We start from the raw sequence: 18,578 nt of genomic DNA on the forward strand, positions 1-18,578 counted from the left end.
ATTGTTTCTGATAAACCATTAAATTATCTCATGAGCAAATATTCCATTCACCTGTCACCCTGACGGTGTAGTTGCTGAGCAGCGTGTTGCTTTGTGCGAGCCGACACGAATAAACGCCTGAGTCCTCGTACGACACGTTGATGATGTGCAACAACCTCTGGCCCAGCCGCGTCCGGTTGCCAGGAACCAGCCCGGCGCCGTCTTTGAACCAGACGACGGGCTCGGAGTGGTCCTCCAGGTCACATGCTATCTCCAGGTTTTCCCCCATGCCCAGGACATGGTCCTCCAGGAACGCTGACTCACTGGACCCAGAGTCTGCAAACATGAAGAAGACACAGTGGGGTCAGACAGATGCTTTGTATTCCACACACCAATATTCTTCATATATGATTGTATGTATTTTTAAGTCTTAAGATCTTTTAATTAATTCTTGTGATTTGTTTTAAAATGTAACCTGAAAAACTTTATTTTATAAAAAATGTAAATTTTTTACATTTTACGAAATGTGTGGACTTGTTGAAATTAAACATTATAGGCTAAATAAGGAATCAAACAATCAAAACACTTTTCTCAGCACAGGTATCTTTGTAGAAATCTAGTAAATAAGGGATTAGGATTTTGAATAAACAGCGTTATCTAGAGGCAACATTATTCACATGTTTTTTCAGAATAAGAAAAAGACCCCCGTTCGTTCTGAAACAATGAGGCAGTCAAGCAGAAATAACCGCCGACCCGCTGGAGTACTATCAACTAATCTTCCTCTGGAAGTCAGAAAATTGCAATTTTTTATTTCAGCACGAAGATGGAGACAGATCTGGGCTGTGTGGAAATGAACGCCCCCCCTCCCTTCTCCTCTCCAACCTTTGCTGTCACACACCAGGTCATTTACTCCACCAGCTCCATGTGCCAGCTTGGTTTGAGCCGGGGAAAAATCAACATGTTTACTGGCTTCGCTAAAGATGCCGGTCTCCGCTGAGGACGGGGGAGACATGGAGGGCACGTCTGGGTAAATAAACAGAGGTTCCCCTTGTGTCTCCTCATGTAAGAGTTGTCTTCTCATCCAGAAGTCAATTATACAGATAGAAAAGTAACTACTCTAGTCGCTCAGGCAACCATACATGCAAAACGCCACAAACACAAGGACACTCATAAGCACACAGAGGCATGCATACCTCCACATATGCTAGCATGTAGCACAGACACCCGCTGTGAAGGCTTTCAATGAGCTGCTCGGGCAACAGAGTACACAACACACTCGCCCATGGGAAAGAGAGTGGATGAGGTGTGGTAAGAGCTTGATTTATGACGGCAAATACACCCACTGTTGACCAGCGGCCTTGCTCACAAGCAGCGACGTGAACGCAGCGCTCTCACAGACAGCCTCGAACTGAGGTTAGGTGGGGTTGAAAGGCAAGGTTAGAATCAGACGATACAATCTTCTCGAGGAATAAATAGTCGGAGATTTAAATAATAAATGGGCTCTTTCAGATTCTGATGCGGGGCGGACAGACGTGACGTTTATGTGGGAGAGCGAGCAGGTATCGCTCCTTTGAAACATGTCTGTATATCATCAGTCGTCCAAAATCAAACTACAGTTATTTGTACTGCGGGTTTTAAATAAAACAAACTGAATAGAGAGTTGTGAATAGTTTTCTCTCTTTTATTGCACCCATTAAAAATCCAGGAGATGTTAAGTCCATAATGTGCTTAACGTGGCTGTGCAGTTCTCTGCGTGGCCTCTGGCTTTGACAACAATATTTACAACTCCTCTTTTTGAGAGCAGAAAGGCCCATTCACGGGAAGAAAAACACAGAGGCGACGGTGCACAGAGCATAAATTCTATCTGAGCATGAATGGCTCGCCACCTTTCGTGTATGACCTCTGTGAAAGAAAAGGAGAAAATGGGGCTAAGAATGTCTGCAGGATCTTAAACATGGGAAATCGAGCTTTATGGGGTAGATATAATAATCTCCAGAGACTCATAGCTCACTTCGGCTTTATGGAGCACGAGCATTCGAGCACAACCTCCTCTGGCAGTGACGAAAAACTATTTATTTGTATTACGCACTGCTTAAAAGGGCTAGTTCACCCAAATTAAAAGAACATATTTTCTCACTTACGTCTAATTGTGTCGAACCATTCAGATAGTGTCCGTTTTTTATTTGGAACTATCCTCTATATCTATTCAAAGCATACTGTGGTCTCTTTGGAAAAAAATATGGGTTATAAAAAACATTTTATTTAATAAGGGTTTGTTCATACTGTAGCAAGGCTAGGCAACGCTGTGGCTTTGATCCTGGGAAAATAGATAGGGGGAACGTTTGTTCACTGCTTGTGTGTTTACTCTGCCAGAGGCGAAACAAATGCAATTTTCCTAAAGAACACAACAAAACAAAGATATATTTCTCATGCATTAAAAACTCAATTTCTCAGGTAAACGAGCAAAGAGCAAAGCGCCCTTTTTCAGTCACCAGCAATGACTAAATATCTCCCTTTGCTTCGGATCCTGCACTTTGAAATGCAGATTTAAATGTGGGGGGAAAAGCTGCTTTGAATAAAAGTGGTTCTGGTTTGAAAGACTTCCCCTTGGTGCCACAGCACGACCTTTCAGGACAGATCTACCAGCCGCTGAGCTTTAGTGGAGACTACCTGCCTCGCTCTACCTTTCCTAAGTGAACGTCCTGTAATGTACGGTCACAGGTTTGATCACAGTGACAGGAGACAGCTATTTGAAATGTAGTCATGCAAGTGTGTCACTGGGAAATATGCAAATAAATGGATTCCTAGTTAATAAGTGAGCACTTTAAATTCCTGAAAAGAAAATCCTATCGCTGTGTGTCCAGCTGTGGAAAACTCAGTTGTTGAGCAGCTTTAAGGTGGGAACACGAGGAAGTGAATTAATGTTCAGTCACTTGGTCACCTTCCTCACATGTGAGTAAGGAAGTGTAGCCTGAAATCAAAATGGGCCGATTTGTCTTTTGTGGTTCTGTGAATCTGACATTGAAGCTTAATGAACCGGAGTCCTGGAAAGTAAAAAAAGATCCATATTTTGATGAAAGTGTTTCAGAAATCATTGAAAGAACTCTAGGTTTCCCCTGCAGTAAATTATTTTTATTTTTTTGCATTCTTTAGTGTTTAGATAACATGTTGTTAATATTGGGAATATTTACATTAAAAGTTAGCAAGCGGGTTTAACTTGGTACTGGCTGCTAAGTGGTAACCGCCTTGGCTATACAGTGTTTTTTCAAAAAAGATGGTACCAAGTAGAACATAACAAACATTATTTACTATTACAACTGTTCATGGTCTTAACTTTTGTTTGTTTCGAAGCCAAAATTGTACACTTATTTAATGGAAACACACTGATAAAAACATTTAGACATCACAGGAAAAAGTTTAAAGGCAGACTCCCAAAGAAATCAAAAATCAACTATTCAGAAGTCAGAGAAGAATATGAGTCTGCATGATGTCTGATATTACTTGAAAACATGCCCGATAATGGCCTCACATGATAAAAAATAATCATTACATTTGGTTTGATTAAAAACATGAATTCAAAGGTTTTGCCCTTTCAAATCCTTGTGTTTATATTCTTTGTAAACTACTTAATGACACTTTGAATGAATAAATCCAACCTAAAGTCATTCTGAAAAAGCACAACAATGAAAGCTCAGCTGCAGCCTTTTGGTGCAGTCCGGCCAGATATCAACACAGAGACATTCCCGCTGGTTTATCCGGTGTGGCATGTGTGAGCTATCAGCTGCCTGGTTGGTGTGTGTGTGTGTGTGTGTGTGTGTGTGTGTGTGTGTGTGTGTGTGTGTGTGTGTGTGTGTGTGTGTGTGTGTGTGTGTGTGTGTGTGTGTGTGTGTGTGTGTGTGTGTGTGTGTGTGGGTGGGTGTGGGTGTGTGTGTGTGTGTGTGTGTGTTTTTGATGGGGGTGGGAGCACTCTCACCGGAACCATGGGCCAGCTGGAAGCAATGTGTGATATGTGCTCTTTGAGTGTGTATGTAACTGTGATATGTACATGTGTGTGTATGTAAGTATCTGCGATCGCAAAAGAGAAAAAGTGTGTGTGTGTGTGTGTGTAAGGGTGTGTGTAGTACAGGCTAGGCGGTCACTCCATAAATCAAGAGGCCCCTGCCCTCCTGGCCCTTCTTACCCTCTCGGCTCAATATCATAACAAATAGCCCTTCAGATAATATAAAGTCTCTCTTTGAGATACTGCGGAGCGCCGTACGTTAGTGCGCCGCATACAGACTCCATCTTTTCTGTCCGTCTGAAGAGGTTTATTTATCCTCTACAAACTTCTCCAGGGGCCGGCGGGCAGGCTGCGGCCCTGGGGATGAAAAGACCTCTTTATGTGGGGAAGCCTTTCCACTCTTGCCTCTCTAACTCACACATACACACACACACACACTGACGAGGGATCCTGAGGAACAGGAAGCAGCGTAGACCAGACTGAGGAGCTGTCGCCATGGCTGCTGTCATATCAGGACACGGGAGGGAACACGGATGACGTTCGGCTCAATCGATGCACTTAAATCCACTTTATCCAAGAAAAGTACATGTTATAGTGCCGACGAAAAGGGGTTTACTACCACATGAGCTGACCATGTGTGGCTGCAGTGATACCAATGACTACATCCCAGATTGTATCTAACTTTTGGAAAAGGGAATACGATACATGTGCTTTTTTCAGGAAGGTTTTCTTTGAGAGTGAACTGATTCCGCTTAACACATGGGCAAGCAAAGCAATAATAAGATTCTGGTTAAGATCCTTAAAAAGGACATTTTTATGATTTTAAAACAAACAAAAAGTAAGAAAACAAGTCAAATGATGCCGATTGTCAGTCAGTTGAACATTTTTACTTTTTGTTCTAGAGAAAATATGCAACTGCAAACTTTCCCAACGTGAACTGTCACTGCATTTTCAGCTTTTAAAAAAAACATATCTCTTGACTCTGACATTAGAGTGCTTGAGGTTGCAGCAGGTGAAAATGGAAAATTCCACATTAAAGTAGACAACTGTGAATTTTAGAGTAGATCCATGAAATGCTTAAGATAGTTTGGTGTCTGGGTGTGTGCAAGTTGTTTTCAATGAGTCAGCCTCCTTAAAATAAGAGTGAGAAGACTATTTTCCGAAATGTCATATCTGTCAGTAAACAACTAAATTGAGGCATCACTGTGCTGAATACATTTTCTGATCGGAGGGAATCAATTCAGAGTTTCATCTCTGCGCCTAACAAGCAGGTCCTCAATATAACCAAATATCAAAAAGAAATAAACATTTTGCCAATTTGGAATCCTTTGATCATACCGACTCTCCATGCTGATGTACGTTGCTGTTTCAGGAGAATGACGTCGTCCTGTTCTTCCAGGCTGCTTTGCATGAAGAAATGTACATGCAGGTTCAAACAGGCCGGCAAGAACGATCATAAACAGTCAAATAAATTACAAGACTCTTTCTGTTGGGGAGCTTAACAGGTACTTTTATTGAGTAGAAAAGCAGCATACCTTTTTCAAGCTATATCTTAATAAACCACTTCTGAAAGTGATGGATTCCAGATGGGCCAAGGGGACATTTATCTTTATCAAGCCCCCTATTTTTCCTCCTCCTAACTACGCTGAACTAATAATACAACACGGCCCATGTTTCCAACATCTGCAGAGCGAGCTGTTCTCAAACCAGTGGCAAACATTTCAGTGACAAATGGCCTTTTTTATTGCAGGTAATTAGTTGTTTGCGTCTACTTCTGCAGACTGCATGGACTCTCTTTTCTTTAGGAAAAAAGAGGAATAATCCTTTCCACATTTTTTGTCATCACTTGGTGAGCATGTGTGTGACGTAAGGAGGTGTTCAGTGTTTCTGCACACAAATTGGTAAAAATTAATGCATGAAAATGTCCCTAAAAACGTTGCTTTGAGCCTGATTTTCGTGAAACTTGGTTGGACAGGAGAAGTTTGGACCAAAGAATAACCCATCATTTTTTTTGTAGATCTGAATAACAGGGTGGATACATACAGGAAGTTTGACTTTTATTTAAACTGCATACTTTTTGCGCTGCAATCCAATCGTGTTGGCATTATCCGAAATTCACAGAAATGTATATAAATGCATTGTTTGAATACCTCAATGCATAAAGATACAAACATGTTTTTGCTAATGAAATCATCAATATTGGAAGAAGGACTTGGGTGCATCTGAGGCGAATGTAAATGCAGCTTTGGCGTTAGGTCCGCAATCTCCAAGTGCCCTTCTAGTTACCAAAAGAAAGGATGGCTAAAGCTTATAAAGATAAAAATCCAATTTGTAATAAAAAGAGTTTATCTTTTAAAGACATTTCCTGAGCAGAAGCTTCAGACGGTGATGTCCTCCACAGCAGCCCGTCTGCTCGCTGCGGCCCGCCAACAGATTCTTTACTTCTGCTTCCTATGCTGAAAAACTGGACTGGCTGCCAACCATTTGGCACACTGAACACACCCTCAGACAAGCCAGCATCACATGACCTTCAAACAGGATCCGTGGAACCCCCCCCTTTTCACCACCAGCCCCCCCCCCCTCCATAAAGAGCACATTTCTCTTCCTCCATTTCACAGCTATGCCTATTGTAAATCCTGCTCTTCCTGGAAAAGCTCCATCTTCTTCTTTACCCCCTCTTCTTGTTTGCAATGTGCAGTGAAACCCCCCTAATCTCTGTTTAATATGGTTTGGCCGGATGTAAATACCTTTGGACAATGCCCTTAATCTGGGCCAGCCTGACAACCTCACACCGTTGCTGAGAAGCCTGCCAGGAGAAGATGGAGAGAAAAGAGGGATGGCTTCGGCGGAGATCAAGGAGAAAAAGAGGAGGGTAGAGGGAGGGTTTCCCCAGCTTGTTGCCTCTATTCTTCGCCGAGTTGAGCCGCACTTTATCACAAGAGCTCCTAAAATCAAGTTAAAGATAGATGTAGCCTCTAAACATCCCGCCCCGGCCTGTGCCAGCCCCCCCTCCGCTCGGCTGCCCTAACGAGCATCGGAAGCTACTGTACATCCAGAGAGCGTCTTGGCAGCACCCAATCGTCTTTGCTCCTTTTCATACCCTCATCATCACCCCCACCTGCCCTCCATCCCTGCAGCCTCAGCACAGGGCCTGGGTTTGGTCCATGGTAATTGTCATTCAAAAGACGAACTGGCCTAGTTTCAATTCAACAGACAAGTGTAAGAAGCTCGCCTCACAAAAGCCAGGAGGTCTGTGAAGTGTGTGTGGAGCCACCATACAACATAATCACACTTCCTTTAACAACACAGAGGAACCAATCCGATTACAAGGCGGCTTTTTGGATCTCAGAATGTGGACGTAAGAGCTTCTTTTTTTAGGCAGCAACTTATTTTTATACTTTATTTTCCTTTAACAAAAGAGAGGAGAGGAGACATTCTACGAGTCAGCTGTGCGGTGTATTGATTTAAGGTCAGTCTGGGAAAACCACATGATTTCACAAAGACTTTGGAGGGAAAACTGATGCTAGATCAGCACTTCTGCATCCTGAGAGGCTTACTGAATCAGGGGAGAGATTAGAAAAAGACAAACATCTAAAAAAATCAGGGCGAAAATTAAAGTCTATGCTGAAAGTTGATAATAAACTACAAAACTTGAGAACAAAAGCAGTCTATAGAAAACATCAAGAATCTTACAAACTGTGCCTTCCTACTCGTCAATTGGCAACATTTCCTGCAATGTCGTAAGGAGTAAGTTGTAGAAATATTGAGACATTTGTTTTATCACGGAATATACAGTCTTCAGTTGTCGCACTAATCCTTTTAAGGAGACACGCAGAATTTCAACTGCAAATGATTTAAGTTAATGACAGAGAACAGAGTGTTCCTTAAAGTTAAAAGTCTGAATGCCTCTTATCCAAAACCCATAAGACCAGATACAGCTCATGGAAACCGTCTTTAAACAGACAGACACAGCACGAGGAGATGCCTGATTGAAATGTTAAACTTTGACCTCCGCTGACCCCTGACCGGACCTCTGGGGAGTTTACCCCACATCCACACATACACAAACACACTCTCACACACACACACAACTTTTGATACTCCCCAGCTGGGATGACCTGCCCCCCACAAATGTCTGGTGGTGGGTGGGATGGGGATAGTGTGTGTGTGAGAGCTTACAAAGACATCAGTGTCATGGAGTGTGATCAATGTAAATGAACACTTGTTTTTTGGACACACACACACACACACACACACACACACACACACACACACACACACACACACACACACACACACACACACACACACACACACACACACACACACACACACACACACACACACACACACACACACACACACACACACACACACAAGCGTATAAACAAAAAGAAACTAAAGCGTGGCTTGTTCTGCTTTGAGGTGTCGCCTCGGCAAGTCTGCGATCCTACACAGCATTCACTCTATAAGAAAACTCTGACTTCGTGCTTTGACATTTAAGCATTATTTTAGACTCGCAGCATGAATTTGTAAAACAGTTTGATGCGAATAGGGTCTGAAGGTGGAGGCGGGATCAGTGAGACATAAAGGCGTTTACTGCTCTTTTTATGAAGCTGTTTATTGGAGTGGTGGGACTGCGTGGGTCCGTCTCTACGTGAAGCCTGCTGTTGGTCTCAGCCGCCATGTGCTTCTGATCACAAACCTTTCCTGAGCTACTTCCTGTCTCGTACCGGATTGCTGCTTAACCACCAACCATCAAGCTTCTTATCTTTTTTTAAATGAACTATCAATCTTACTGATGAGGAATGTGTTAAAACAAAACATGACTTGTTATTGGCATCTTGATTCTCCCCGGGTCTTCATTTGAATATGGTGTAACTGTTCAACGCAGGACCGGTGTGTTAAGAGTGCGTGTGTGCTTATGAGAGTAGGACGATAGCAGGAAAGCCTCTAATCCCATCATCCCTCCCTTCAGGACCTGCCTTCACTTTCAGCACAAACAGGCCACAGAGAGGAGCCTCTGTTTGGGAGAAAGAACAACTGGAGCACAGTTGTCCTGAGACATCTTTACCAGACATCTATACTAACACAGCCTGAACTATGTGCAACAGTCCTCTGGAACCAGGGCTAATATGAACTAACTGAAATGTTATATAGCCAAAAAAAACATCTGCTCCACTATTTGTGTTAGATTCCACTCTCAACTGGGAACAAAATCAAAGTATTGCAATGCTAATGTTACTTAAGAGAGTGTTAGCATTTCTAACGTGTTAGCTTTTCCCTGCAGGTACCAAGACAGCATGATGTATCTATGTGGCCACAGTTGTAACAATGTCTGTGTTTTACAATGGCCGACAGTCCTGTTTAATACTCACTATTGGTTCCTTTGGAGGGTAATGCAACATTATGAGCAATTTTGAGACACTAAAGTCAAGTGTTTTAAAAAAAGATGAGGGTGTATCTTATGGTTATTTTGACTATAAATGGATCGCTTCATATTGGATATTTTTTAAATATTCATTTTATGACATGTTTGTCTTTAAAAAAAGGAAAATGTACACTTTAAGACCGAAAACAAAGGGAAATGTTAAACGCAACAAGGCTACCTAACTGGAATTACACCTGGGTCTATGTGGCTATTTAAAAAATAATAATAAAGGAACACTGGACACTGCAACATCATTTCAGATCACGTCTTAATTGTAAGTTCTCCTTGTCAGCAATCAAAGTTGTTTAAGGCAAAAGAGGATATAATGAGCCGTTAAGAAGTCTGCAACCAAATGATGCTTAAAAAGATCAGACACTGCTTCCCCGGATAAAGCAAAAAATATAACCCAAGCTGTTGCCGAGTTAAAATAATCTGATGTTTTCCGATTCTGACTTTGTGGTGACACGCAGCAGATAAATGCCGAGGGGAAAGTTCTCACATGAGGAAAAAATGCACTCAATTACCAGATGCACCACACTAGAAATACCCTTTCATGGGAATTTTGAAACAATTTCTGTGCTGGGTTAGCCAAAAAAAGCCAAAAGTTGACAGTCACAGCTCTGCTTTTAACGCAGCACAGCACCAAAGTCTCTCCTTCTCTCCTTTCCAGCGAGAAAAGCCTTCCATTACGCTCTGTAGACGGACAGGGTTTATTATTTTAGCTCTTCTGGCAAAATAAAATAAGGGGAGTGAAGGGGTGAGACGTGGGAGGCATGGAAGCCGAGTTGGGTTTCAATATTAGATGTGTCAGCTGCCCTGGATGTGGGGGTGCTTTAAACATGTGAGGGTAAGAGTGGAGAGGGTAAGAGTGGAGACCCTGAGCCTTTTTGAGCGGTGGAAGAGGTGAGCAAAGATTAGCCAGCTGAGAGAGAGAAGAAGAAGATGAAGAAGATGAAGAAGAAGAAGAAGAAGAAGAAGAAGAAGAAGATGGGGCAGAGGAGGAGAGGGCTATCTATAATTATTATTCTTACATTGGCAATACTGTACAGACACAAAGAGGAGATGGACAATGAAGGCACAAAGTTAGCAGATGTGTGAGTGTGACCAGGAAGGAGGGAGAGAAATAAAGGGAAGAGGAAGGAAAGAAAGAGGAAGACAGAGGGATGAAGAAGATGAAAGAAACCCACACATACTAACTGTGACAAGCAAAGAAGGTGAGCACACACACTCACTCCCCCTCTCTCCCCAAAACACACACACACGATGTTGAACACTGTCTGTTGGCTCTCTGTTTCCATTCACAGAAATGTAAATGGGGTGCAGCAGAGCAGACAGGACAGCTCTGCTTCTGCTTAGCGGTCAGAGAGAGGGAGACAGTGTGGGAGGCGTGGATTCATTTATAATAAATATATCGTGTTTACTTTACTATAAAAACACAAAAGAAAACACACATTGGGACATGAAACTGGGTCACAGATTTTGAATTGAATAGTGAATGTATGGGGGAATAGTGTAAATGTGGTTGAGGATTTAAGATGGTAAAAGAGAAACAAAGAACGGGTGAGGATAGTAAGATATGACAGGTATGTATATGCATGAGTGTGGGAGGGAATTTGTAATATAAATAGCAGCCGAAAGCCTTCATACAAAGAATGGAACTCAAAGTGCTTCACAATAAGTAGATTTGCAGGCACAAAATCGCATTGGTGGGTGAGAGTGTTGCTTCAAGGACGCATAAGATACAATAGGATCCATGAAGTCTAGTATGCTAGTTTGAAAGCTTATCAAATACCTAAATACCTCTATATTTAATACTATTCTTATTTCATTTGCCTTTTGTATCTGTCCTTGTTGCTGTAACTGCACAGGTGTTTAATGATATAAGAAAACAGAGAAACATTTTGACATGAAAAGAGGCAGCAAACAGCTGAAGTGGGTTCAACCTAATCAAGTCTATGTGGTCTTATTTAAATAAATGGTGTTTTTCATGCTGTGCTAATCTTCTCATCCAAAGGAGGAACAACAAAACTGAAAGAGGAAAATAACAGATGAGCAAATAATGTAAAGAAACACCAGAAACATCGGGTGACATCAAATAGAAGCTCTAAGAAATGAATGTGTGTGCGTGTGTGTGTGTGTGTGTGTGTGTGTGTGTGTGTGTGTGTGTGTGTGTGTGTGTGTGTGTGTGTGTGTGCACGTGTGTTGGACTGCTTATAGCTCGGCACACAACCTGCCATCTGTTTGCGTCTGCCAGCAACCAAACACACTATTCCAATGGAGTTGGCACAAAGACACGCACACACACATTTATACACGCATGAGAACAGTGTATATTGGCTCATTTTGCAATTGCCATCCATCACGACAATTCAATCAAAATTATGCAATTAAAGTAATGTTGGCCATAAATCCAGGTGTCAGCGAGAGAGATAGAGAAAGAGATAGAGACGGTTGAAAGGAGGGACATGGCTTTCAGTAAAACACCATCAAACTATCACTTCACAGCACAAATATATGATCTCAGATTTAACTGCAGCTCCAGCTGAATTACCCACACCCCCTTCCTGCGCAGCCTCCAAAACCCGTCCCTCTGATAGGACACAACGAGCCTCTTTGTTCCTCTCCATGTTTGCCTTATCTGTTAAGTATCCCAACAATTTCCTTAAGGGGAGATTTGTAATTAAAAAACCAACCATATGTCATCGCCGCTGTCAGCCCACGGACTAGGAACTATCATGAACTGCAACCAGAGGTAGAGCAGAGGACATGTACAGGTGTGTGTGTGTGTGTGTGTGTGTGTGTGTGTGTGTGTGTGTGTGTGTGTGTGTGTGTGTGTGTGTGTGTGTGTGTGTGTGTGTGTGTGTGTGTGTGTGTGTGTGTGTGTGTGTGTGTGTGTGTGTGTGTGCTGCAAAGACATCATTACACTGAAAGGGAAAGTGCAGGCAAACTTCAAAGTGCTCAAAAACGATTGGATATTCAAAAGAAATGCAAAAAAATGAGAAAACGATCACATAACTGATAATATTTAAAGCTTTAAATGTGTTTGCATACATTTTTTAAAATGCAAAGGTGAAAAAGAGACAAGAAGGACTACATTAATTTTTTTAAATCTCAGTGCAGGAAAGGTGTTTGAGGTAGGAAATGAGCAGAACGCACAGACATAGGTCCGTGTCTTCATCCATAATTCATGGAGTGGCATGCAGAGAGGGTTTCAAAGGGCATTAATGAGGTGTATTAATACATACATAGCTGTGGCCTGCAGACAAGATCCGTACGAAGGCCCCTCGCTGACACTGACCTACTGATCTACAGCTGTCTGATAATTCTTTCCATACACAGAGGAGGAGGATTTCACACAATGACTACAGAAGAAGGGCGAACAGTGACAGCGAATATATCTATATCAGTTTGCGTTTTATAGTCAATCAATAGAGAAACCATGAATAACCGAGTGGTATTTTCAATCCTAGTCGCTTGGTTGTGACACCAGGACCTGTTTTTTTAAATCTTTAAATGTGATAGTAATCAATATCTTGTTACTTAAGACACATTACATGAGAACTTGTTTATGGAAGGGGTTAATATCGTGACAAACAGTTATTATAACCTGATTCTGCATTTCCCCCCGAGGCCCTTTGGAGCGTTTTACCATGTTATTGGTAACTGATTGTTTTACTACTTTGGTTGACTTTAAGGTGCCACATTAATATCCTTATTTGTGTGACGTTACATCTTGAATTTGAACCCCTAATAAAGCTCAAATGGACAAACGGACCGCCATTCTCACGCCTTTGATGTTTTTGGTTTGAATGCAGCCTAATCAACACATTTAAATCAGGTTGTAGATGTAAGTGTAAATTAACCAGATTTAAAATCTAACCAGATATTCAATGCCAGCTTTCAGTACTTTAGGTTTTAATCTTCCGTCCTACAGACATGTTGGATTTTAGTCAGTATCAATATAATTGAGCCTTGGTCCTTCAATATGAGGCACATTTTGTTTCAGGATTTGGATTTGGTCAAATTCAAGTCGATCTGATATGAAAAACTTTAATAACATTTGGTCGAAAACAAGTTTTTTTCAACTTGTGCCCAACTGTGTGTTATCCTTGTAAAAATACTGCGTCTAGACAGCAGTCCTCTGCAAGTGCTTGATGAAGATCTCCATAATACATAATGTGCTTTGAGATGATGCAACAAAAAGTAAAAAACTAATTTACAGTCAAAGAACTTAAAAGGTCATGGTGTAAATGTTAGACCTTCTAAAGGTTAATATACAGATTTATTTTTATAGTTTTTTGCTGTTAATCTTGATTGACTTACAGGAGTTGAGGAGAAGCATCCCACTAGGATCCCTTGTTTAATAGTTGTGTTTAGTGTCTAATACCCATCCAACTAAGTGTATTTAGTGTCTACTGGATTAAGTGCCTGATGGACTGAGGATAGAACAACCATTGTTCATCGAATGTTCATTCTCCAAAGCTTATTTGGCCTGCATGCTTCCCACGCTTGCCAAAAGATGTCTTGATAATGTTGCCAGGGAAATGAACATTCATGCAGAGACTCGGAAAGCCAAAGTGTTGCAGCCAAGGAAGAGAAACCGCTCGGAGTAACTTTACACTTAAGTTGTGAGGAACGGTCCAATTTTCAAGAGACTCGCGTACAGCCCACACAGGGAGCACCGCTCATTTACATAATAGGATGATTAAAGGGTAGTGATGTTTCCCCACAGAAAATGATACCGCCATCTTACTCGAGAAAATAACCTTTTTTATAATGGAGAGGCACAGCTTTAGAATCTATTCAGGAGTAAAAGCACAATGAACTCCAGGAGAACAAAGACAAATTGGGTATTTGCAACCAATATTACCGTTAATTACCTGATTTGCAAATATATAAATAAGAACTAAAAAGACCTCCAGTGACCTACACTTGCTTGCCATACCTCACTTAAAGAAAAAGAAAGACAGGATTATTGTCAACTCTGCTAACAACCAGGTGATTCCTGCTTACTGGACATTAAAACTTGTATATCTTCTGATTTTTAAAAGGAATAACACCTCAGGTATTAAAGTAAGTGACAGCACTATCAATGTGTTTGTTGCAGATCTGATTTCATAAAACACACCTGGTTAAATATGTTATATCTCAGTATTCATCTGGCAATAAAGCAGTCATATTAATCAGATTTGGCCGTTCAACGAATAGGATTAGGTCATTTTAGTGTTGTCGAGGAATGTAGAGTTGGAACAGACAGGTATTCAGCATAGTTCTTATCTATAACAAGATTTAATGGAGATATGTGAAGCAATAAGTCCTTAGCTTGGGACTAGGCTTAGCATGTAAATGTAGCTTAGCTTGGATGTGCAAAGGCATTGTAATCTATAGGCATTGCATGCATTAGATTCAGACACATTCTAGATGAATATAGCCTTCCTTTGCTTCCCTTTTAAACAATGTTCACCTTAAGATGAATCTTAAGTGCTTCCATTGGTGGGAACGAGACCATTTTCTGTAAACAGACATACTGTAAGGAAGGAGTGTATTTTTCACATTGAAAATCCTTCCTTGTGAGATAAAGGCTGAATAACGGCTTTATGTAAATGATGTGTGAGTGTCTTTTAACTGGAAATACTAGCTGAACACACTACTGGACTACAGAACATGCCACGTTCGTGCATACACACGCTATGCCTTCAGGAAAACACTGCCACAATCAAAGACAGGGCACAGGAGAGGTTTTTTAAGACAAGTGTGTGTGTGTGTGTGTGTGTGTGTGTGTGTGTGTGTGTGTGTGTGTGTGTGTGTGTGTGTGTGTGTGTGTGTGTGTGTGTGTGTGTGTGTGAAAGACAGAGAGAGAAGAGATGAGAATGGTAGAAAAGACAAAAGAATTTTGACAGAAAAAAGAATCAAGGAGAAAGAAAAAATGACAGAGAAGAAAGGGTACTGTGTGTGTGCGTGAGTGTGTGTGTCTGTGTGAATTGTAGAGCCTGAGCATAAATCTGTGGATGGCTTGGTTTTAACGAGTCTCCTAATGACCCAAACAACCCCTGCTGACATTTACAGTCCTTGCCAGAGGGGGGGCATGGGGTAAGTGACCTCACACACACCCACACACATACATTTTCTGTCATAAGAATGACACATATTTGCTTTCTTCTTTTTTGGTTAAAGGCTATAATGACCACCACACACCCACGCTGTCTCTTTCTTTTTCTTACTCACACACATATACACACAGACACACGTACGCACACATATACACACAGACACACATGTACACAGACTCCTTTAATTTTTACATTCTCTCTTTTCATCTTCTTTTACTGCCTCCCTTTCATAATCCGCCTCTGCCCATACAGACATAACATTCACTTAACTGCAGACTCCACGTAAGCCTGCCCTGTCTTACACACACGAAAATGAACACACACACACACACACACACACACACACACACACACACACACACACACACACACACACACACACACACACACACACACACACACACACACACACACACACACACACACACACACACACACACACACACACACACACACACACACACACACACACAGAATGTGTTGAATTTATATGTCTGCTGTTTCACAGAAAACTTCAGAGCAGAGGAGCCACATATTTCATCTGAGCTGAGGGGCACCGGCAGGGAGTGTGTGGTCAGTAAATACAGAGGGGAGAATAACTAACAGACACACACACATACACTCACACACAACCTCTGTTCTTTGTCATCAGTCTCTCAAATGGGTCAACTTAGCCTCTCAAAACGTTTTATTTTCCTTTCTAAGTTTGGATATGCCACCAAAAGAAATAAACAACGGTGCGCCTTTACACAACATTATGGGGGACTTAATGGAAACACAGAATATCATCTTGTACGCATGCACACTCACACAAGAACTCAAACAAATACAGAACAGGGGGTGACTTATTTAAGAGAATGTCTCCAAAACATGCTTACGATTGGCCGGTCATCAAATACTTAGATGACAGTTCAATCAAACAATCAAACAGTTTTGTAATAGTAATAAGGCTTTCCAAATGGCAGCACACGTACTTTAAATGTGTATTTACACTAGTGCTGTAAACGTTCAAGGGCACCTGCTAATGTCTGACCCTGAGACTGACACACACAAACAGAAAACACAGACCTCAGTGACAACTTTGCCCAGCGCTGTGGCTGCCGAGGGGAAATTGTGCCATCTGCCAGTAAACGACATCATTTTATCACCACTGCTCGTCCATCTGTGGACGTGGGGAACTCCCCTGGTGGCCGTGGGGCCGCGGGGAGATGGGGGAGACAGAGACAAGCCGGAGATGCCCACCAGGCACAGAAACTGCTGTATGTGGGCATTACAGCCATCTTTATATCCTGACTATAAAGACAAAGCTACTGAAGGATATACAAAGATAATGTGAATGCTAAAGCTTAAGAAAAATGTGGTTTTTGTTGTCAGAGTCAGACAATGAGATGACATATCAAGGGTTTCCAAGAAATGAATCTTATACAATTATACCAAACTTGATGACGAACATTTAGTTAAAGGTGTAAAATTAGATTTGCATTAGCTTTAATCTAATTCCTTTTAGATTAATTCTTCCCATTCTGTTTGTTATGTATCCGTGGTCATACGGGAATCTCTATCACATCAAAGATGGACGACACTGACAAAATGATGTTTCAAGCATCAGAGATCTAAAAAACACCAGGAGACGTCTCTTATTGAAACATGGCCGTGCATCATGCATGTTATAACCTGACCTCATCCTCTTCACATCAATGAATCATCACACCTTCACATGATAAACATTAGCAACTTGAAACAATATATATTTCAGAGCAGCATGCCCAGGCTGTATTAGCCGTGTCTGCATGCAGCGCAGGTAGACAGAAGATCACAGCCTAAACACCCGCCACCCCGAGGGGCTTAAAAAAAAAACACTGTGCTTTTTGGATGATGCTGAGCATGATTTGCTGCGAAGGCTCTCAGCAGGGAAGGCAATCAGGCAGAGAGAATCACAACACGTCTATTGTAGCGTTTTGGTTTTATATGAGGGAGGACAGGGGGGCACACAGAGGAGGAATTCACACACAGGTACAGAGCTGTCAGATCAGCCTAAAGCAGAGCTGAGAGTACATCTTTCTGGGCATAGCCAAGTCAAAACTGAAGACAAAATGCAACCCTTTCAAGACTATGTGATATTTAAACATTCCTTCCAAAGCTGGGTTAATTATGCTTTTTTCCCCCCGCAAAGCCAATACCAAATCCTTACAATGCAGAAGCCGACAAGTGATTACAAGTCTTTTTTTTCTTGTTCTAGGTGTTTTCTAGGTTGAACTTGAGATATTTTTGCATGCAAGTCTCAGACTCTTCAGGTAGTTAAAGGTGGGGTAGGTAAGTTTGAGAAACCGGCTCGAGATACACTTTTTGTTATATTCCATGGAATGCTCTTAACATCCCGATAGCAATGAATATCTGAAGTGCTTTGACAAAAAATCCATACAAAAATGTCATCTGTGGAAGCCGTAGTACTGTAAAAAGCACGACCAATCATTGTAGCCGGCCCGGCTAATATAACTGGATGTCCTACCTGCCTGTCAGCCTTCCATCTGTGCACAAACTTATCTCGTGCCCTCATTGGTCATGTGCGCGTTTGTGTGTGTTGGAGGAGGGGCTCTGTAAGGAAGTGGCATATTTGTTCCGGTTGTGTATTTTCAAATTCTAGCGCACTCGAGCCGGTTTCTCCAAAATCACCTACCCCACCTTTAAGTCAAATTAAGTCTAGCGTAACAGCAATTAGGTCAAAGTCAAATCCAAAGTCCCCAAATCTGCGTCTCAAGTCGTATTTATAGCCCTGATAGTAGTACTTGCTCATTCACACACACTTGCAAAAGACAGTTGAGTCTATCCATAAAGTGCCCGGCTCCTCGGGTTTCTTAATGCATTTTTAAGTGTGTCAAAGACTTAAAAAGAAAAAGGAACGAAGGGGATAGGGAAACACTTTGCTAATGCCTAAAAAAAAAGAAAAAAAGGAAAAGATTACTAGGCTGTGTTCGTTTTTATGAACAATATGCGGAGATTAAAGCAAATACAGTCAAAGTTTGCTTTCGACTGATTTCTCCGGCTCGAGAACAAAGAG

The 18,578-nt window shown here is 41.6% G+C and overlaps 2 protein-coding genes across 10 annotated transcripts in view; one reads left to right on the top strand and one right to left on the bottom strand.

The window, feature by feature from the left end:
• The window catches only part of cfd (complement factor D (adipsin)), a 217,072-nt gene that overhangs the window by 46,930 nt on the left and 151,564 nt on the right, over positions 1 to 18,578 (top strand). The window lies entirely within an intron of this gene.
• The window catches only part of fgfr3 (fibroblast growth factor receptor 3), a 70,312-nt gene that overhangs the window by 45,697 nt on the left and 6,037 nt on the right, over positions 1 to 18,578 (bottom strand). For all 9 annotated transcript variants that reach the window (XM_079692291.1, XM_079692290.1, XM_079692292.1 and 6 more), the window contains exon 3: positions 52 to 315. In XM_079692291.1, coding sequence (XP_079548417.1) covers positions 52 to 315 — 264 coding nt within the window. The remainder of the gene's footprint in view (positions 1 to 51; positions 316 to 18,578) is intronic.

The sequence above is a fragment of the Notothenia rossii genome (assembly GCF_949606895.1).
Source record: "Notothenia rossii genome assembly, chromosome: 7".
NCBI classification, from domain to species: domain Eukaryota; kingdom Metazoa; phylum Chordata; class Actinopteri; order Perciformes; family Nototheniidae; genus Notothenia; species Notothenia rossii.